Below are 22,476 nucleotides of genomic sequence, written 5' to 3' on the forward strand. Positions count from 1 at the left end.
CGCATGCAAAAATGAGCACAATTGGAATTCTGGAGCAATTCGTGGAGGGAGAGGACTGGGCAGGTTTTGTAGCTCGCCTGGACCAGTACTTCGTGGCCAACAAAATAGAGGAATCCACTGATGCAGTTAGGCGCAGGGCGGTCTTCCTCACGGTTTGCGGTCCGAAAATCTATGAACTCAAAGAATCTTCTCTCGCCTGCAAGTACAATGGACAAGGACTATGAGTAATTGTGTGCTCTGGTAGGTGACCATCTCAAACCAGAAGAAGGCATCATCATCTCACGATATCGATTCTACAAGCACGTTCGTTCTGAGGGCCAGGATGTATCTGAATTCGTTGCCGACTTAAGACGTCTAGTTGGACCGTGTAAGTTCAAAAATGCATTGGGAGGCATGCTGCGGGACTTCTTTGTAATCGGCATCAACCACGAGATGATCCTGTGTAAGCTACTGGCGGCGGAGACGCTGGATTTGAGCAAGGCTATCACGATTGCCCAGGCATTCATGATGACGGACAAAAACTTAAAGCAGACATCACCAAAAAATTGGAACTCGGCAAGTACTGAAAACAAGATTGTATCGTCGTTTGGCAGAACTGCACATGGCAGGGCCTGCTCGACTGCATATGCGAAACCTGTGGCTGCCCAAAGTCCGCCAACGGGAATGAATCCGATTTCACCATGTCGGCATTGTGGGGGCAATCATCGGCCTCATCAGTGTCGGTTTAAACAGTACATTTGTAAAGGCTGTTCGAGACTGGAGCACCTCCAGCGCACGTGTCTGCAATTGAGCAAGCGTGCTGCGACACACTACGTGGAGGATGATGACCAGTATAGTGCGGATCCAGATATGCAATCCGAGATACCAGAGGAGGAAGTGTATGGACTGTGTTCGTTCCTAACAAAGAGCCAACTGATAATGATTAATGTGAAACTTAACGGTGTGCCGGTACCAATGGAATTGGACACGGGTGCGAGTCAATCAATAATGAGCCAGAGGACATTCGACAAGCTGTGGGATACTAAGACTGTGAGGCCTAAACTGAGTCCAGTCAATGCCAAGTTGCGTATGTACACTAAAGAACTGATAATGGTGATTGGCGGTGCAGTAGTCAAGGTGTCGTATGATGGTGCGGTTTACTGTTATGGATTGTTCCAGGCAATGGTCCGATGCTGTTCGGCAGGAATTGGCTAGAAAAAAATCGAATGGAATTGGAATGATATCAAAGTGTTGTCGTCGGAGGATGATACTCCATCTGCTCAAGTGCTGAGCAAGTTCCCCTCGTTGTTTGAACCAGGCATCGGCAATTTCACGGGAACGAAGGTGCAGATCCACATGGACTCGGATGCAAGACCCGTCCATCATAAAGCTCGGACGGTTCTGTATGTGATGAGGGAGAAGGTCGAAATCGAACTGGAGAGATTCCAGCGTGAAGGGATCATATCACCAGTCAAATTTAACGAATGGGCCAGCCCATTCCTGTGTTGAAGAGTGATGGCACTGTCAGGATTTATGGAGACTACAAGGTTATGATCAAGCAAGTTTCGAAACAGGATCAATAGCCGTTACCGAAGGCTGATGACCTGTTTGCAACGCTAGCTGGGGGGAAGTAGTTCACTAAACTAGATCTGATGTCGGTCTATATGACACAGGAGCTGGTCGAAACGTCGAAGAAACGTACGTGAATCAACACTCAAAGAACTGTTTATCTACAACATATGTCCTTTCGGAATTCGCTTGGCTGCAGCCATATTTCAGAGGAACATGGAGAGTCTACTGAAGTCTGTCCCGAGAACCGTCGTGTTCCAAGATGACATCCTGGTCACAGGTCGTGACACCACCGATCATCTGACCAACCTGGAAGAGGTTCTACATCGTCTGGGCAAAGTGGGACTCAGACTGAAACGTTTGAAGTGCGTCTTCATGGCACTGGAAGTCGAATTCCTGGGGAGGAAAATTGCTGCTGACGGCATCAGGCTTACAGACTCGAAAACCAAGGTCATCAAAAATGCGCCCAAGCCTCAATTACTTCGGTAATTTCCTACCTAGATTGAGTACTTCATTAGAGCCACTGCACATGCTGCTAAGAAAAGGTGACAACTTGGTTTGGGGTGCATCTCAAGATAGAGCTTTTGAGAAAGTTACTAATCTGCTTTGCTCTTAACAAGCTGCTGGTACATTATGATCCGTGTAAGCGTCTAGTAGTTTAGTATTAACCTGTGATGCTTCGTCATACGGAGTTGGTTGCGTGCTTCAACAAGCTAATGAGTCGGGTAAACTACAACCTGTTGCGTATGCTTCTAAAAGTTTGTCAAAGGTGGAAAGAGTCTACAGCATGGTATAAAAAAAAGAAGCATTAGCCTGTGTGTATGGGGTTAAAAAGGATGCATCAGTACCTGTTTGGTCTTCGGTTTGAACTGGAAAGACATCACAAACCACTCATTTCATTGTTTTCAGAAAACAAAGATATAAATACCAATGTATCGTCCCGCATCCAGAGGTGGGGGCTGACATTATCTGCCTATGATTATGTCATTCGCCATAGACTTGGCACCGAGAATTGTGCCAATGCACTGAGCAGTCTGCCGTTGCCCACACCGGAGGTGGAGACGCCACAATCTGAAGACCTACTGTTAGTTATGGATGCTTTTGAAAGTGAAGGAACCCCTGTCACGGCTCAACAAGTTAAGACCTGGACCAGCCAGGACTCGATATTATCGGTTGTGAAATGTTGTGTCCTTAGTGATGATTGGTCTGCCATACCCAAGCAAATGGGTAATGAGACCAAACCTTACAACTGTTGCAAAGACGAACTATCCATTCAGTCAGATTGTTTACTGTGGGGTAATCGTGGCGTTATGCCTAAGAAAGGTAGAGAAAAATTTGTACATGATCCACATACTCATCCCGGTATTGTCATGATGAAAGCCATTGCCAGGTCTCATGTGTGGTGGCCTGGAATTGACTGATCTGGAATCATGTGTGCATCAGTGCAACACTTGCATGTGCTAAATAAAGCACCAGTGGAATCGTGAGTCTGTGGTCATGGCCATCTAAACCATGGTCCACGATCCACATCAACTTTGCAGGTCCCTTCCTGGGAAAGATGTTTTTAGTTGTGGTGGATGCATATTCCAAGTGAATTAGAGTGTATAATCATGTCATCCAGTACATCCACAGCTACCATTGAGAGCCTTTGTGTCATGTTTGCCACTCATGGTTTGCCCGACATTGTTGTAAGTGACAACGGACCTTGCTTCACGAGTCTGGAGTTTCAAGAGTTCATGAAACTCAATGGTATCAAACATGTGAGGTCAGCATCATTCAAACCCGCATCTAATGGTCAAGCAGAGCACGCTGTCCAAGCCATCAAGCAGAGTATGAAACGTGTAACTCAAAGTTCACTGTAGACTCGCTTGTCATGCATATTGCTTAGTTACAGGACAAGACCCCACACGCTTACCGGGGTCCCCCCTACTGAACTATTGATGGAGAGGTCTCAAGACAAAGCTCTCTCTTGTCCACCCTGACTTGAACGATCATGTTGAATACAGACATCAAAATCAGCGGTGGTATCATGATTGCGCTGCTGTGTCACACGACATTTCTGTTAACGATCTTGTGTATGTACTAAATTATAGTCAAGGTCCCAAGTAGATGGCTGGTACTGTTACGGTCAAGGAGGGTAACAGAGTGTTAATCGTCAAGCTCAAGAATGGGCAAACATGCAGGAAACATGTTAATCAGATAAAGCTGCGGCACACGGATGAACCGGAACAGTCTGCGGAAGACACAATCAGTGACCAACCAACCTACCCTCAGTCATCAGAGGACTCCGCTGTCATCAGCACCAGATTGAATCTGGACTTTCAATCCCTGACATGGTCATTGCCACTCCCATCAGATTAGCTATCCAGCCCCCAGTCATAACGGACTCAGAACGCTCGCCCAAGGTTGAAGTTGAACTGAGACAATCAACTCAGGAGCGGAAAGTCCCGGGCCGTCTCAACTTGTAAAAAGACTGTTACTAATATCTTAAAGGGGGATATTGTCATGTATGTATGCTTGGGGTTACTAGCCACCAGGTGGCGCCACTGTCAGAGGTCATTGGGCTGTACGCACGTGTGTGGGGCCCAGGTATAAAAGGCAAGCCATCATGTAATGTAATCACATTGGGCCCTAATAAAGCAGAGTCAGGTTTGTACCTGTGTTAGTTTGCAGTATTCAGTCTATCGAGTTATTACATACATAACAGAAGCCATCCCACATGCCCTCTATGAACTCTTCCTCAAGGCTACCTTTGCCGATTTGATTTGTCCAATCAAAATGAAGATTAAAATCATCCATGATTATTGCCGTACCTTTCTTACAAGCCTCCATTATTTCTTGATTTATACTCTGTCCTACAGTGTGGCTACTGTTTGGGGGTCTGTAGACCACTCCCACCAATGACTTCTTTCCCTTATTATTTCTTATTTCCACCCAAACTGATTCTACCTCTTGATATTCTGAGCCAATATAATTTCTTACTACTGCACTAATCTCATCCCCTATTAACAGAGCTACCCCACCTCCTTTTCCTTTCTGCCTATCTTTACGAAATGGCAAATACCGCTGAATATTCAGTTCCCACCCACATCTCTGTAATGGCAATCAGATCATATCCATTTATTTCTATTTGTGCCGTCAACTGATCTATCTTATTATGAATGCTGCATGCATTCAGATAAAGAACTTTTAATTTTGTCTCATGTTTATACGCTCTGTCCCTTCCTGTCACACTCTAGTTATCATTACCCCTATTGCTACCCTGCACTATTGCCTTCTCCTTTCTCTTTGACTTCTTAAGTTTCCGCTCACCAGATTCCTCCCCCCCACCCACTATTTAGTTTAAAGCCCTGTCTACAGCCCTAGTTATTCGATTCGCCAGAACACTGGCCCCAGCCTGGTTGAAGTGAAACAACTCCCTCCTGTCCCAATGCCCCATGAATCGAAACCCATTTCTCCCAGACAAATCTTTGAGCCACGTTTTCATCTCTCTGATCCTATTTACTCTATGCAAATTTACTCGTGGCTCAGGTAGCAATCCAGAAATTATTACCTTTCTGGTTCTGCTTTTTAAATTTAGCCCCTAGCTGCTCATACTCCCTCAGCAGAATCTCTTTCTTTGCCCTACCTATGTCGTTAGTACCCACGTGAATCACAACCACCGTATTTTTCCCCTCCCACTCCATGTTCCTCTCCAGCCCAGAGGAGATGTCCTTAACCCTGGCAGCAGGCAGGTAACACAGCCTTCAGGACTCACGTTCTCGGCTGCAGAGAACAGTATCTATCCCCGTAACCATCTTGCTAGTTTAATCCTTAGACTGCCAACAGTGTCACATCAAGTTCTGCCTTCCTGGGCTAATCCCTTTTGTTGTTATTCTATCCATCTTGCCCCAATTCCCTGCCCATAAGGACATAAGAAAAGTAAATAAAAAGACAAAAATCACCAAGAACAGCATTAGCATTAGATCGCTGATTCTCTTGAACAAGTAACTGTATACGGCAGAGGGTGCCTATAAAGTGAAGGGAAAAATAACTAAATAGGGAGGGGGCAGGGGCATCTTCACTTTGAAAGTGCTTTAAAATAGTGAAACACCTCAAAGCTCCCTCCGAAGGGTGCATATCAGATAGCAATCCAGGGTAAGCAAAAGGATGAAGGCATGTTTGAACTCCATACTCTCGCCACCAATTCTATCCCCCTCCCTGGCCATTGTCTCAGGTTCAACCAGACTGTTTGCAATCTCAGCAACCACAAGCTGAGCTTACAACCTCATTATCTCCATTATAAAACTCGTGCTCTTCAACCTCTGTAACATCAGCCACTTCCATCCCTGCTTAAGCTCATCTGCTGCTGAAACCCTCAACCATACCTAAGTCATCTCCAGACATGACTATTCCAATGCTCTCCTGGCTGGCCTCCCATCCTCCCACCCCCTGTAAATTACAGCTCATCCAAAACTCTGCTGCTCATATCGAATTCCACACCAGATTCCGTTCATCCATCACCCCTGTTCTTCTTGACCTATATTGATTCCGGGTCCAAATCCAATTCAAAATTATAATCTTCATGTTTAAATCTATTCTTGGCCTTATCCCTTCCTATCTCCGTAACCTCCTCCAGCACTACAATCACCACCACCCAAACTCTGTTCCTCTGCTTCCCCCCCCCGCACCCCCCATCTTTGTCCCACCATTTACGGCTGTGCCTTCAGCTGTAAAGGCCCCATGCTCTGGAATTCTGTTCCTAAACCCCTCTGTCTCTCCACCTCCCTCACCTTTTTTAAGGCCATCCTTAAAACCTACCTGTTTGACCTATCTTTTAATCATCCCTCCTAATATCTCCTTCTTTATCTCAATGTTCCTATATGTCTGATTACATCTCTATGAAGCAGCTTGGAATGGTTCTCTTTATTAAATGTGCTATATAAAACCAAGTTGTTAAGTTTTGAATAGATTTTTAATGCTTTTTGAATAACTGAAAGAATATACATCGCATAATAGAAAATTCAGCTCAAGCAAAAAAGTGAATCAGTAGCTGAAAGAGAAAGATCTATGGGCTCAATTTTCCCTAATGCCGTTTTCTGGCGTATTTCAAGGGTTACATCCTTTTCTTGGAGCCCGGCTACGCCAAAAAAAAGGTTAAAGTTTCCCCATTCTAATTTTTGAAATTGCCGCCGCACAGCCTGTCCTTTAGCTTTGGGGGGTGGAGCCTAATGTCTGCGCCGAAAAAAGGATGCCCACCCTTCTGCGCAAGCGTGGGGGAAAAAAAATGACGTTTTTTACGTGAATGTTATGGGTGCGCATGCCTAGTACACCTCCTGGTTTGCATTCAGCCATTTTTAAAGAGTCAGTTGTGTGTGAGAACTTTAATTCTGAGTGGAAAAAAATCGGAACTGCAATATGCAACGCGACGCAAGGACCAAGAATTTCTCACAGGATGAAGTGGTGGCACTGGTTACTGTAATTCAGACCAGATGGCATGAGCTGGACACCAGCAGAGGTCAAACAAAATTTTCACCAAAAAAAAAAGGAGAAACACTGGAACCAACTTTCACAAGATTACTGTGCAATGGTGACCACCCCAAGGTCCAGGGGCCAGTGCAAAAAGAGGCTGGACCTTGGTCAAGTAGTTAAAGTAATATTTTCATGTATTCACTGGAATTGCAATTGTAAATGTGACCATCTGTATGTCCCACCAGCAGAAAGCCACCCTCTTTAAAAAGTTATATTTTCATTTTTGCAGAGGAAGGTGGCACACAACAAAAGTGAGAGAACTCGAACAGGAGGAGGCCCGGCAAATCTGCACCCACTGACACCCATGGAAGACAGGGGCACTGCTTTGATGGGTTCTGCCTCGAGAAAAGCAACCACCACTGCCCAAGCTGGGCCCACACTCGAAGGAGAGGGTAAGTCCTGCAAATTCCAGAGTCTGGCTTTGCTTAATGTTAAGTACTGCGCGGGCTAGCCATGCTTTGGTTCGTGGGGATGTCTGTGTCAGCTATGCTTCAGTTGATGCAATGTGCTATCATTCATCGTGGTCCTTCAAATGTCATGCACCCTGCCCCCTCCTCTGCTGCTAACCATTTGTCTGTTCTGTTATATTTTGCAGAACTTGAGGCCAATCCTGACGAGGTTGAAGCCGATGCAGAAGATTGAGATGCAGACAAGCCTGAAGAGGAGAACATCTTCCAATCTGACCTTTCAGACCAAGGACGTGGGGGTGAGGGGAGGATGAAGCCTCCACTGTTGTACTCACTCTGGAGGAGGTGCTAGTGCCGCCCATTGAGGTGCCAGCCCTTTTCCTGAGTGGTGCGAGTGTTGGGACATTTCATGGTTTCACATAATCCGAAGCTGCGGATCCCAGTGGGGTGCAGCGAGGCACGCCCAGGGCCCCACCGTCCGAGGCTGCGGGTCCCAGTGGGGTGCAGCGAGCCACACTCAGGCTGAGGAGGGGAAGGAGAGCTTGACCGCGCTCTCCTGTGGTGCAGGATGTAACAGATGTGGTTCAGATGATGGCATTGAGTGGGGAAAGCATTGATCTTACGCGATCATTCCTGGACACAATCAGTGGGGTAGGTGATGAGGTATCGGGAAGTAACAACACTCTCGCGAGAAATGAGAAAACTGTCCGGGCACATTAGGGAGGAAATGTCGTAGGTAGCTGATACACTGTTGGTGCACGAGGGAGGGGATGTCGCAGGTAGCTGCTGCAATCAGGGCACACACCCAGAGTCCGCGGCCATTGACGGAATCAACTGCCACTCCCACTCCACTCCCCTCCCCAGGCCAGCCTCTGAAATGGCCCAAGCTGGGCCTTCCACATTACCGCATGCCTATGCCCCCATCATGAAGTGTGCATTACCCGAGATGCTGGAAAGAGTAAGCTTGGTACCATCCCAAGAAACACTGCACCACCACCTGCGGGCAGGGGTGGAGTCACCAAGACCAAGTGCAGCGGGCGGTCTTAGAATAAGGTGGAGGAGAGATGGGTGCAGTCTTTCTTTGCTGTTATTGTTGTTATTATTTTTGGTGTTACTGTTGTAACTGTTCTCAAATTAAAAGTTTTTTGTAAGTGATGTAAATTTACAAGTTTAAAAGTTTGTAAGTAATCTTAAAGTTTGTAAATTAATCTTAATTGAATAGTTTCAAGTTTGGTACAAGAATATTTTTATTAAAGTTAAGTACAAACTTAACTTAAGTATTAACATTTTGAATAAAATATATTTTAAATTATAAATTATTATTTGTTCCATTAACAAAACACATTACGGAACAGGTCCAAAAAGTAAACATGGTCCATTTGGAACAGCAGCCGCTGAGCCTTCAGGCAGCAAAGCGTTCACGGATGAGCTGCTGGCGCAAGGCTCGAGCAATCGTTAAAGGGGCACGACGGCCCGCCCTCCTCCACCATCATGCTCCAGGTTCAGGTAGTTGCATGGCTTCCTCGTCCTCCTTATCATCTGCATCTTCCTCCTCATCATCAGCCACTCTCACCTCAGGTGGGTCTTCTACTACCAGCTGCTGCTGCCTCATGATGGCTAAGTTGTGCAGCATGCAACTGACTGACAATCTCAGGGGAGTATTGCAAGTAGAAACATAGAAACATAGAAAATAGGTGCAGGAGTAGGCCATTCGGACCTTCGAGCCTGCACCACCATTCAATAAGATCATGGCTGATCAATCACCTCAGTACACCTTTCCTGCTTTCGTTCTGAAATAAAGAAATTGAAAGGTGACGTCACAGCCAAGGGGGTAAGTGATTGGTAAGTAGCTTTTCTTTTTCTTTTCTTCATCAGTAAGTAACCTTGAGCATTATTGTTGCCAAATTAAGTTAATCTAAGGGTTAAGTCATGGCAGGACAGCTCGGACACATTATGCTCCTCCTATTCTATGTGGGAAGTCAGGGATGCTTCCGGTGTCCATGACGATTACGTGTGTAGGAACTGTAGCCGCCTCCAGCTCCTGACGGACCGCGTTGCGGCACTGGAGCTGTGGGTGGATTCACTCTGGAGCATCCACGATGCTGAGAATGACGTGAATACCAGGTTTAGTGAGTTGGTCTTACCACAGGAAAAGGGTACACAGCCAGATAGTAAATGGATGACCAGCAGGAAGAGCAGTGCAAGGAAGGTAGTGCAGGGGTCCCCTGCGGTCATCCCCCTGCAAAACAGATACACCGCTTTGGGTACTGTTGAGGGGGATGACTCATCAGGGGAGAGCAGCAGCAGCCAAGTTTATGGCACCGTGGGTGGCTCTGCTGCACAGGAGGGCAGGAAAAAGAGTGGGAGAGCTATAGTGATAGGGGATTCGATTGTAAGGGGAATAGATAGGCGTTTCTGCGGCCGCAACCGAGACTCCAAGATGGTATGTTGCCTCCCTGGTGCAAGGGTCAAGGATGTCTCGGAGCGGGTGCAGGACATTCTGAAAAGGGACAGTGAACAGCCAGTTGTCGTATAGGTACAAACAATATAGGTAAAAAATGGGATGAGGTCCTACGAGATGAATTTAGGGAGCTAGGAGTTAAATTAAAAAGTAGGACCTCAAAAGTAGTAATCTCAGGATTGCTACCAGTGCCACGTGTAGCTCAGATGAATATGTGGCTTGAGGAGTGGTGCAGAAGGGAGTGACTCAAATTCGTGGGACATTAGAACCGGTTCTGGGGGAGGTGGGACCAGTACAAACCGCACGGTCTGCACCTGGGCAGGACCGGAACCAATGTCCTAGGGGGAGTGTTTGCTCGTGCTGTTGGCGAGGAGTTAAACTAACATGGCAGGGGGATGGGAACCTATGCAGGGAGACAGAGGGAAATAAAATGGAGGCAGAAGCAAAAGATAGAAAGGAGAATAGTAAAAGTGGAGGACAGAGAAACCCAAGGCAAAAAACAAAAAGGGCCACATTACAGAAAAATTCTAAAGGAGCAAAGTGTGTTAAAAAGACAAGCCTGAAGGCTCTGTGCCTCAATGCGAGGAGTATTCGGAATAAGGTAGACGAATTAACTGTGCAGACAGCAGTTAAGGTATATGATGTAATTGGCATCACGGAGACATGGCTCCGGGGTGACCAAGGCTGGGAACTCAACATCCAGGGATATTCAACATTTAGGAAGGATAGGCAGAGAGAAAAAGGAGGCGGGATGGCATTGCTGGTTAAAGAGAAAATTAATGCAAAGTAAGGATGGACATTAGCCTGGATGATGTGGAATCAGTATGGGTGGAGCTGCAGAATTCCAAAGGACAGAAAACGCTGGTGGGAGTTGTGTACAGACCACCAAGCAGTAGTAGAGAGGTTGGGGACAGCATCAAACAAGAAATAAAGGATGTGTGCAATTATCATGGGCGACTTTAATCTACATATTGAATGGGCTAACCAAACTGGTAGCAATGCGGTGGAGGAGGATTTCCTGGAGTGTATTAGGGATGGTTTTCTAGACCAATATGTTGAGGAACCAATTTGAGAACAGGCTGTCCTAAACTGGGTGATGTGTAATGAGAAGGGACTAATTAGGAATCTTGTTGTGCGAGGCCCCGTGGGGAAGAGTGACCATAATATGGTAGAATTTTTTATTAAGATGGAGAGTGACACAGTTAATTCAGAAACTAGGGTTCTGAACTTAAGGAAAGGTAACTTCGACGGTATGAAGCGTGAATTGGCTAGAATAGACTGGCAAAGGATACTTAAAGGGCTGACGGTAGATAAGCAATGGCAAACATTTAAAGATCACATGGATGAACTTCAGCAATTGTACATACCTGTCTGGAGTAAAAATAAAATGGGGACGATGGCTCAACCATGGCTAACAAGGGAAATTAAGGATCGTGTTAAAGCCAAGGAAGAGGCATGTAAATTGGCTAGAAAAAGCAACAAACCTGAGGACTGGGAGAAATTTAGAATTCAACAGAGGAGGAGTAAGGGTTTAATTAAGAGGGGGAAAATAGAGTACAAGAGGAAGCTTGCAGGGAACATAAAAACTGACTGCAAAATCTTTGATAAATATGTGAAGAGAAAAAGATTAGTGAAGACTGCATTCATAGAATGCATACGGGATTGTTTTAGAACAGTATGTAACAGAGCCAACAAGGGAGCAAGCCATTTTGGATCTGGTCCTGTGTAACGAGACAGGAAAAATAAACGATCTTCTCGTAAAAGATCCTCTCGGAATGAGTGATCACAATATGGTTGAATTTGTAATACAGATTGAGGATGAGGAAGTAGTGTCAGAAACGAGCGTACTATGCTTAAACAAAGGGGACTATAGTGGGATGAGGGCAGAGTTGGCTAAAGTAGACTGGAAACAAGGACTAAACGGTGGCACAATTGAGGAACAGTGGAGGACTTTTAAGGAGATCTTTCATAATGCGCAACAAAAATATATTCCAGTGAAAAAGAAGGGCGGCAAGAGAAGAGATAACCAGCCGTGGATAACCAAGGAAATAAAGGAAAGTATCAAATCAAAGACCAATGCGTATAAGGTGGCCAAGGTTAGTGGGAAACTAGAGGATTGGGAAGATTTTAAGCAACAGCAAAGAATGACTAAAAAAGCAATAAAGAAAGGGAAGATAGATTACGAAGGTAAACTTGCGCAAAACATAAAAACAGATAGTAAAAGCTTTTACAGATATATAAAACAGAAAAGAGTGACTAAAGTAAATGTTGGTCCCTTAGAAGATGAAAAGGGGGATTTAATAATGGGAAATGTGGAAATGGCTGAGACCTTAAACAATTATTTTGCTTCCGTCTTCACAGTGGAAGACACAAAAACCATGCCAAAAATTGCTGGTCATAGGAATGTGGGAAGGGAGGGAGCTAGTGCTGGACAGACTAATAGGATTGAAGGTAGACAAGTCCCCTGGTCCTGATGAAATGCATCCCAGGGTATTTAAAAGAGATGGCGGAAGTTATAGCAGATGCGTTTGTTATAATCTACCAAAATTTTCTGGACTCTGGGGAGGTACCAGCAGATTGGAGAGCAGCTAATGTAACGCCTCTGTTTAAAAAAGGGGGCAGGCAAAAGGCAGGTAACTATAGGCTGGTTAGTTTAATGCTCGAAACTATCATTAAGGAAGAAATAGCGGGACATCTGGATAGGAATAGTGCAATCAAGCAGGCGCAGCATGGATTCATGAAAGGAAATCATGTTTAACTAACTTACTGGAATTCTTTGAGGATATAACGAGCATGGTGGATAGAGGTGTACCGATGGATGTGGTGTATTTAGATTTCCAAAAGGCATTCGATAAGGTGCCACACAAAAGGTTATTGCAGAAGATAAAGGTACGCGGAGTCAGAGGAAATGTATTAGCATGGATAGAGAATTGGCTGGCGAACAGAAAGCAGAGAGTTGGGATAAATGGGTCCTTTTCCGGTTGGAAATCAGTGGTTAGTGGTGTGCCACAGGGATCAGTGCTGGGACCACAACTGTTTACAATATACATAGATGACCTAGAGGAGGGAACATAGTGTAGTGCAACAAAATTTGCAGATGACACTAAGATTAGTGGGAAAGCGGGTTGTGTAGAGGACTCAGAGAGGCTGCAAGGAGATTTGGATAGGTTAAGCGAATAGGCTAGGGTTTGGCAGATGGAATACAATGTCGGAAAGTGTGAGGTCATCCACCTTGGGGGAAAAAAAAACAGTAAAAGGGAATATTATTTGAATGGGGAGAAATTACAACATGCTGTGGTGCAGAGGGACCTGGGGGTCCTTGTGCATGAATCCCAAAAGGTTGGTTTGCAGGTGCAGCAGGTGCTCAGGAAGGCAAATGGAATGTTGGCCTTCAAAGCGAAAGGGATGGAGTACAAAAGCAGGGAGGTGTTGCTGCAACTGTATAAGGTATTGGTAAGGCCGCACCTGGAGTACTGCATGCAGTTTTGGTCACCTTACTTAAGGAAGGATATACTAGCTTTGAAAGGGGTACAGAGACGATTCACTCGGCTGATTCGAGAAATGAGGGGGTTACCTTATGATGATAGATTGAGTAGACTGGGTCTTTACTCGTTGGAGTTCAGAAGGATGAGGGGTGATCTTATAGAAACATTTAAAATCATGAAAGGGATAGACAAGATAGAGGCAGAGAGGTTGTTTCCATTGGTGGGGGAGACTAGAACTAGGGGGCACAGCCTCAAAATACGTAGGAGCCAATTTAAAACTGAGTTGAGAAAGAATTTCTTCTCCCAGAGGGTTGTGAATCTGTGGAATTCTCTGCCCAAGGAAGCAGTTGAGGCTGACTCATTGAATGTTTTCAAGTCAACGATAGATTTTTAAGCAATAAGGGAATTAAGGGTTACGGGGAGAGGGCGGGTAAGTGGAGCTGAGTCCACGACCAGATCAGCCATGATCTTATTGAATGGCGGAGCAGGCTCGAGGGGCTAGATGGCCTACTCCTGTTCCTAATTCTTATGTTCTTATGACAAACGTCGGATTCAGGTGAATTTATAATGGGGACCAAAGAAATGGCGGACCAATTGAACCAATACTTCGGTTCTGTCTTCACGAAGGAAGACACAAATAACCTTCCGAGTGTACTAGGGGACAGTGGATCTAGTGAGAAGGAGGAACTGAAGGCTATCCTTATTAGGCGGGAAATTGTGTTCGGGAAACTGATGGGATTGAAGGCCGATAAATCCCCGGGGCCGGATAGTCTGCATCCCACAATACTTAAGGAAGTGGCCCTAGAAATAGTGGATGCATTGGTGATCATTTTCCAACAGTCTATCGACTCTGGATCAGTTCCTATGGACTGGAAGGTAGCTAATGTAACACCACTTTTTAAAAAAGGAGGGAAGAGAGAAAACGGGTAATTATAGACAGGTTAGCCTGACATCAGTAGTGGGGAAAATGTTGGAATCAATTATTAAGGATGAAATAGCAGCGCATTTGGAAAGCAGTGATAGAATTGGTCTAAGTCAGCATGAATTTATGAAGGGGATATCATGCTTGACAAATCTTCTGGAATTTTGTGAGGATGTAACTAGTAGAGTGAACAGGGGAGAACCAGTGGATGTGATGTATTTGGACTTTCAAAAGGCGTTTCACAAGGTCCCACACAAGTCATTGGTGTGCAAAATCAAAGCACATGGTATTGGGGGTAATGTACTGAGGTGGATAGAGAACTGGTTGGCGGACAGGAAGCAGAGAGTCGGGATTAACGGGTCCTTTTCAGAATGGCAGGCAGTGACTAGTGGAGTGCTGCAGGGCTCCGTGCTGGGACCCCAGCTCTTTAACAATATATATTAATGATTTGGATGATGGAATTGAGTGTAATATCTCCAAGTTTGCAGATGACACTAAACTGGGTGGCGGTGTGAGCTGTGAGGAGGACGCTAAGAGGCTACAGGGCAATTTGGACAGGTTAGTCAACTGGGCAAATACGTGGCAGATGCAGTATAATGTGGATAAATGTGAGGTTATCCACTTTGGGGGCAAAAACACGAAGGCAGAATATTATCTGAATGGCGGCAGATGAGGAAAAGGGGAGGTGCAGCAAGACCTGGGTGTCATGATTCATCAGTCATTGAAGGTTGGCATGCAGGTACAGCAGGCGGTGAAGGCGGCAAATGGTATGTTGGCCTTCATAGCAAGGGGATTTGAGCATAAGAGCAGGGAAGTCTTACTGCAGTTGTACAGGGCTTTGGTGAGGCCCCACCTGGAATATTGTGTTCAGTTTTGGTCTCCTAATCTGAGGAAGGACGTTCTTGCTGTTGAGGGAATGCAGCGAAGGTTCACCAGACTGATTCCTGGGATGGCAGGACTGACATATGAGGAGAGACTAGATTGACTGGGCCTGTATTCACTGGAGTTTAGAAGGATGAGAGGGGATCTCATAGAAACATATAAAATTCTGACGGGACTGGACAGGTTAGATGCAGGAAGAATGTTTCCGATGTTGGGGAAGTCCAGGACCAGAGGACATAGTCTTAGGATAAGGGGTAAGCCATTTAGGACTGAGATGAGGAGAAACTTCTTCACTCAAAGTTGTTAACCTGTGGAATTCCCTACCGCAGAGAGTTGTTGATGCCAGTTCATTGGATATATTCAAGAGGGAGTTAGATATGGCCCTTGTAGCTAAAGGGATCAAGGGGTATGGAGAGAAAGCAGGAAAGGGATACTGAGGGAATGATCAGCCATGATCTTATTGAATGGCGATGCAGGCTCGAAGGGCCGAATGGCCGACTCCTGCATCTATTTTCTATGTTTCTAGCCTTCAGAATTGTCCAGGCATCGGAAACACTGCTTCAAGATACCAACGGTCCTCTCTATTATGCTGCGTGTTGCAATGTGAAACATGTATTCCCGGTCAGTTTCCGTCCGGGTCATGCGTTGCGGCGTCATGAGCCAGGTGGCGAGGCCATATCCTTTGTCTCCACCGCTGCTACTGAAACATGGCAGATATAGCACTCTCGCGGAGGATGAACGCTTCATCGGTGCTCCCAGGGTATCTTGCATCAACTGCTATGCTGCGATGCATGTCGGCACAGACGAGCTGCACATTCATGGAGTGGAAGCCTTTTCTGTTCCGGTACATCTTGGAATTCTCCAAAAGGTGCTCGTCAGGCGATGTGGGTACAATCAATGCAGCTCTGTACCTTTGAGAAGCCAGCAATCCTGGAGAAGCCCACAGCCCTGTCACGCATTGCTTGGGCGGTCATGGGGAACTTTATGTAGTCGTTCCTCCGGGCATATAATGCAGCAGTCACCTGCCGAATACAGACATATGATGCATGTTGAGAAATGGCGTACACATCCCCAGTTGTGGCCTGGAATGATCCAGATGCATAAAATTAAAGTGCAGCTGTAACCTTTGCTTCAACTGATAAAGCAGTCCTTCTGACGTTTCTAGGATGGAGGTCTGCTTTTATTAACTCACAAATCTCGGTCACAACTTCTTTGCGGAAACACAGCCTTCATCACTCAGGTGCAGGTATGAATGCCCGTCTCGATATACCCGATGTGGGTAAGGTCTCCTGCCCATCATCCTACGTACTCTGAGGTTCCTCAGGTGATAATGCCTAATCAATCTTCTCCTCCGCAGCACCATCATGCAGAAGGCTTGCACGAGGTATGGCATTGTCAATATTGCCCCCATAATTTAATTGTAGCTTTGCAACAAGCTCAAAACAGCACTCACACCTTCTTTCCTCTCTCTCTCTCCCCAAGGTGCACGCCCTAGTATGGACCACACCCTGGAATGCGCATGCGCAATAGGCTTGCTTAGAACGGGAAGCTAGGCATTCAATAAAGACATTTGGGGTCACAAAGTCTAATGCAATTCTTTCATTTTTGAATTGTTTTCAAAGTACCACCCCACCACCGAATGTCTCCTCACCGGACACAGGGGTTCGGCTCCCCCACCAGGCTTCTTTTGAAGCTGAGCCCCGAGGTCCTGTGTCCGGGCGAGGGAGCGATTCTGCCGGCTGATGCTCCGACCCTTGAGCCCAGTGAGGAGATGTTCGGTGGTAGGGTGGTGAAAAAAAACAAAAATTAAAGAATTGCATTAGACTTCCAATTTCTCCCTTTTGACTTTGAAAAAAATTAAGATTTATGATGCATATCCTTTGCCTTCTTGACTCCCTCCAAAAATTCGCCTAAAAACAATGGCGTCTTTCTGCGCCGATTTTGCAATGTGCGCTGGCTTTTTCTCAAGTGTCCAGAAGGTTTTTTGGGAGTGGTCACATACGCCCTCCTAGGGAATAGTTTGCCAAACTTGCTTAAATGTGAAAAACTGGCGCAGACATCAGGTTACGCCCCCATAACACAAAAAAATCATAACCTAAAAAAAATTTGTATCGAACTGAACTACGCTGGTGCAGAAACTTTGGGGAAGCTTGAGATTTTTATTTACTCCAAGAAAAATGGCGCACGCCAAAAAAACGGCGCAGATATAGCTCTTCATTATTCCAGCCAGAGCCAAAATGTTATCATAGAATCATATAATGGTTATAGCACAAAAGGAGGCTATTCGGCCCATTGAACCCTTGCCAGCTCTCTGCAAGACCACTTCAGCTAGTCCCAACCTCCTGCCCTTTCCCGTAGCCCTTCAAATTGTTTTCCTTCAGTTACTTATCCAATTCCCTTTTGAAGGCCACAATTGAATCTGCTTCCACCACCCTTTCAGGCAGTGCATTCCTGATCCTAACTACTTCCTCCTGTCGCCTTTGGTTCTTCTGCCAATCAATTTATGTCTGTGACCTCTGGTTCCTGACCCTTCTGCCAATGGGAACAGTTTCCCTCTATCTACACCCCTCATGATTTTGAGCACCTCTATTAAATCTCCTCTCAACTTTCTCTGTTCTAAGGAGAACAACCCCAGCTTCTCCAGTCTCTATCCATGGAACTGAAGTCCCTCATCCTTGGAACCATTCTTGTAAAGCTTTTTTGCACCATCTTTATGGCCTTCACATCCTTCCAAAAGTGCGGTGCCCAGAATTGGACACAATACTCCAATTGAGACTGAACCAGTGTTTTAAAAAGGTTCATCATAACTTCCTTGCTTTTGTACTCGATGCCTCTATTTATGAAGCTCAGGATCCAGTTTGCTTTTTAACCACTTTCTCAATCTGCCCTGCCATTTTCAATGATTTGCGCACATGTATCTCCAAGTCACTCTGTTCATGCACCCTCTTTAGAATTTTACCCTTTAATTTATATTGCCTCTCCTCATTCTCCCCAGCAAAACATATCACTTTGCAATTTTCTGCATTAAATTTCATCTGCCATGTGTCTGCCCATTCCACCAGCCTGTCTATGTCCTCTTGAAGTCTATCACTATCCTCCTCACTGTTCACTATACTTCCAAGTTTTGTGTCATCTGCACATTTTGAAATTGTGCCTTGTACACCCACATCCAAGTCATTAATATACATCAAGAAAAGCAATGATCCTAGTACCGACCCCTGGGGAGCACCACTGTATATCTTCCTCCAGGCCAAAAAACAACTGTTCACTGTTTCCTGTCACTTAGCCAATTTCATATACATGCTGCCACTGTCCCTTTTATTCCACGGGCTTCAACTTTGCTGGTAAGCCTATTATGTGGCACTTTATCAAACGCCTTTTGGAAGTCCATGTATATCACATCAACTGCATTGTCATCATCAACCCTCTCTGTTCCCTCATCAAAAAACTTAATCAAATTAGTTAAACATGATTTGCCTTTAACAAATCCGTGCTAGCTTTCCTTAATTAATCCACACTGGTGGAAGTGACTGTAAATTTTGTTCCGGATTATCGTTTCTTTTTGGCAGCATCTTCTTCCTTGGTAAAGACAGATGTAGAGCACTCATTATCTTTCTCTTTTCGAAGCTGCTCAACCTGCTGTGCATTCCCAGCATGTTGAGCTTTTGTTTTCCGAGTTAGTGTTCATATTATTTATTTCTAAGGATCACATACAAGAAAGATTACCTACCATATAAATCAAACGGGTTGCAGTATTCAGGACACTGGTATCCACAACTGTTGAAAAATTCTACCATTTCTTCAGTTCCACCACAAAACACCAACTCCCCACAGGTCATTATGCCAATTCTGTCAAACAGCTTGAGAAATGTGCAAAATAAATAAAACAGTAGTGTACATGTACTGTAGAAAAACAAACTCCCCTGAAATTGGGATAAATGCAGAAAATGCATCAATGCTCTCTGACAGTGGCCCACCCAAAGCATTAACCCATCTTTCCCTTTCAGGTCCCAGCTGAGCAGCTGTGCATTGCCAACGTTTTCTACTTCTAGTTCAGACTTCTACCACTTGTTTTCTCCTTTTTGTTTCTCATGAAAATATATCTACAAGTTGAACCTCCCTTATCCAGAACCCTTGGGACCTGGTCTGTTCTGGATAAGGGATTTTTCCGGACGAGGCGTGGTCACGTTAAATTGAATGGTACAGGATACTGAGCAAGGAGATATCGGGGCTGGCTGGCGTGGGGCTGGGAGTGCAACAGAGAGATCATGGGGGGGGGGGGGGGCGGAGAGGGAGGGGCGCGGTGGATCATGGGGTCAGGCCAGCGATTGCCGGAGTTGGCAGCGAGGGAGGACTTCAATTTGTTCATGTTGGAGTTCTGTGCATGTGCCACCGGTGGCCGGGAATGTTTCTGGACGAGGGGTGGTTCCAAGATAAGGGAGTTCGGGATAAGGGAGGTTCAACCTGTATTTTGGTATACTTAAGATAATTTTTAGCATTCCATCTACACTGGTATTTATAAAGTCGGTTAGGACATTGTTATCATCAAAGGCGGTCCCTCGAACGAGGATGACTTGCTTCCACGAGAGTTCACAAATGTTTCAATGAAGGATCCGAAGTTCCAGTCCTGAACTCCAGTTGAGGGGGTGGTAGTTGCCTGTGCATAGATTTTTTTTAACATGTGGTGACCGTTGCACATCAGCCACCACACGGGCTCGACAGAGCAAGGCCTTTATCCAGTGGCAAGGGTTGACCCAGCACGAGTGGAGACCTGCTCTGCTGCACGGACCTAGTGCACACACATATCGCATTGTGGGCTGGCCCGTGCTGCCCCTGGGCCCTCTGTTCTTCTGGGCCCCATACCCTCATTCGCCACACCTTCGCTCACAATGTTCCAGGGCCCGGCGCTCCAGCTCTATTTATAGCCCTGACCTTTTCCTCCTACAGTCATCGATCCACTCTTTCATCACCGCACGTTAAGTCTCCAAATCAATAGAGATGTCCTTGTTATCTGGGTCTAGCATGTTGCACAAATCCTCAAGGCCACTGTCCTCCGAGCTGCGGCTCGTGGTGTGTTGCAGGTAGTCCTCGATCTTCGAAACAGCCACTTTCCCTCTGTGCCTTATGTCACAGACATAGAAAATAGTATCCAGCAAATCTTCCCCACAGATCAGACTCGTATCTTCGGCATATTCCATTCTGTTTGGCACTGCAGGTTTGTTTACGCTAGTCTTGGCTAAGGATAGTTTCTTTGCCATAGGAGATTGCGGTCTGTGCAAGCAGGTGTAGATGCTGAAGTTGGAGTTACCGGACTGCATGCAGCGCTGTCGTCATCGCTGGCCAGTATACGATGCTCAATATTAATAATGGCTGAGTGGGGATGGCTCAGAATGGCAACATTTCTTTCACTCTCACTAACTGGTATTGAGCAGTTCTGAGCTCTTCAGGAATGCAGTGATTTGGAAGCCATTTCTCCAATCAAGCAGACGACTGTGTAAGTAGAACTGACAGTGGAAGGCTTTCCTCCTGGATTTCTTGGTTGACCTGATAAGGTTTCAGGGGATAATGTGCAATTACCAATTGCAATATTCACTTCCTGCTTCATTGTATGATTTTCCACTGTTCTATTCCTCAGAACCACTTCCATATTCTTCTTGAGGCTGGTCTGAGGGCTCTCAAAGTTTCTGGAGCGAAATTTAGGGATTTTCAACGTAGGGTTAGGAGGCAGGACATTGTAAGATCAAAATGAAAACAATTTTTAAAAGTACTGTTGGCAAGTAAGAAGTAGCTAAGTTGTATCTTTCTGATAATCAGCCAGTTAATGGGAATGTAATAAATATATTTATTTGAAAAGGCCTTTGACACAGTCAACTGCGAAGGTCAATGGAGCGTCCTCCTCCGTTTCGAATGCCCCCAAAAGTTTCACCACATCCTCCGCCTGCTCCATGACGGCATGGAGGCCGTGATCCTTACCAACAGATCCATTACAGACCCAATCCATGTCTGGATCAGTGTCAAACAGGGCTGCGTCATTACTCCAACCTTCTTCTCAATCTTCCTCGCTGCCATGCTCCACCTCGCAGTCAACAAGCTCCCCGCTGGAGTGGAACTAAACTACAGAACCAATGGGAAGCTGTTTAACCTTCACCGCCTCCAGGCCAGGTCCAAGATCACCCAAACCTCTGTCATTGAGCTACAGTGCACGGACGACGCCTGCGTCTGCGCACATTCTGAGGCTGAACTCCAGGATATAGTCGACGTATTTACTGAGGCATACGAAAGCATGGGCCTTATGCTAAACATCCGTAAGGCAAAGGTCCTCCACCAGCCTGTCCTTGCCGCACAGCACTGGCCCTCCGTCATCAAGGTCCATGGCGCGGCCCTCGACAACATGGACCATTTCCCATACCTCGGGAGCCTCTTATCAAAAAAAGCAGACATTGATGCGGAGATTCAATACCAACCCCAATGCGCCAGTGCAGCCTTCGGCCGCCTGAGGAAAAAAAAAAAGTGATCGAAGACCAGGCCCTCAAATCTACCACCAAACTCATGGTCTACAGGGCTGTAGTAATACCCGCCCTCCTGTATGGCTCAGAGGCATGGACAATGTACAGAAGACACCTCAAGTCACTGGAGATATATCACCAATGATGTCTCCGCAAGATCCTACAAATCCCCTGGAGGATAGGTGCACCAATATCAGTGTCCCCGTCCAGGCTAACATCCCCAGCATTGAAACACTGATTACACTCGATCAGCTCCGCTGGGCAGGCCACATAGTTCGCATGCCATACACGAGACTCCCAAAGCAAGTGCTCTATGCGGTGCTCTTTCACGGCAAACGAGCCAAAGGTGGGCAGCGGAAATGTTACAAGGACACCCTCAAAGCGTTCCTGATAAAGTGACACCTGGGAGTCCCTGGCCAAAGACCACCCTAAGTGGAGAAAGTGCATCCGGGAGGGCGTTGAGCACTTCAAGTCTCAACGCCAAGAGCGTGCAGAAATCCAGCGCAGGCAGTGGAAAGAGCGTGCGGCAAACCAGTCCCACCCACCCCTTCCCTCAACGACTATCTGTTCCACCTGTGACAGAGTCTGTGGCTCTCGAATTGGACTGTTCAGCCACCAAAGAACACACTTCAGGAGTGGAAGCAAGTCTTCCTTGATTCCGAGGGACTGCCTATGATGATGAGATTTATTTGAACAGGCAGTGATTATTTTACCTGTTACATTCCCTGGAATTTGTATTTGTAGATTTGTTTTC

At 45.9% G+C, this 22,476-nt stretch overlaps 1 protein-coding gene across 1 annotated transcript in view; it reads right to left on the reverse strand.

Moving 5' to 3' along the window:
* abcg5 (ATP-binding cassette, sub-family G (WHITE), member 5) overlaps window positions 1-22,476 on the reverse strand; it is a 90,072-nt gene that overhangs the window by 30,069 nt on the left and 37,527 nt on the right. The window contains exon 7 of the mRNA XM_070890962.1: window positions 18,947-19,076. Within this exon, the coding sequence (XP_070747063.1) occupies window positions 18,947-19,076 (130 nt within the window). The remainder of the gene's footprint in view (window positions 1-18,946; window positions 19,077-22,476) is intronic.

This window comes from Pristiophorus japonicus, chromosome 9 (assembly GCF_044704955.1).
Source record: "Pristiophorus japonicus isolate sPriJap1 chromosome 9, sPriJap1.hap1, whole genome shotgun sequence".
NCBI lineage: Eukaryota > Metazoa > Chordata > Chondrichthyes > Pristiophoridae > Pristiophorus > Pristiophorus japonicus.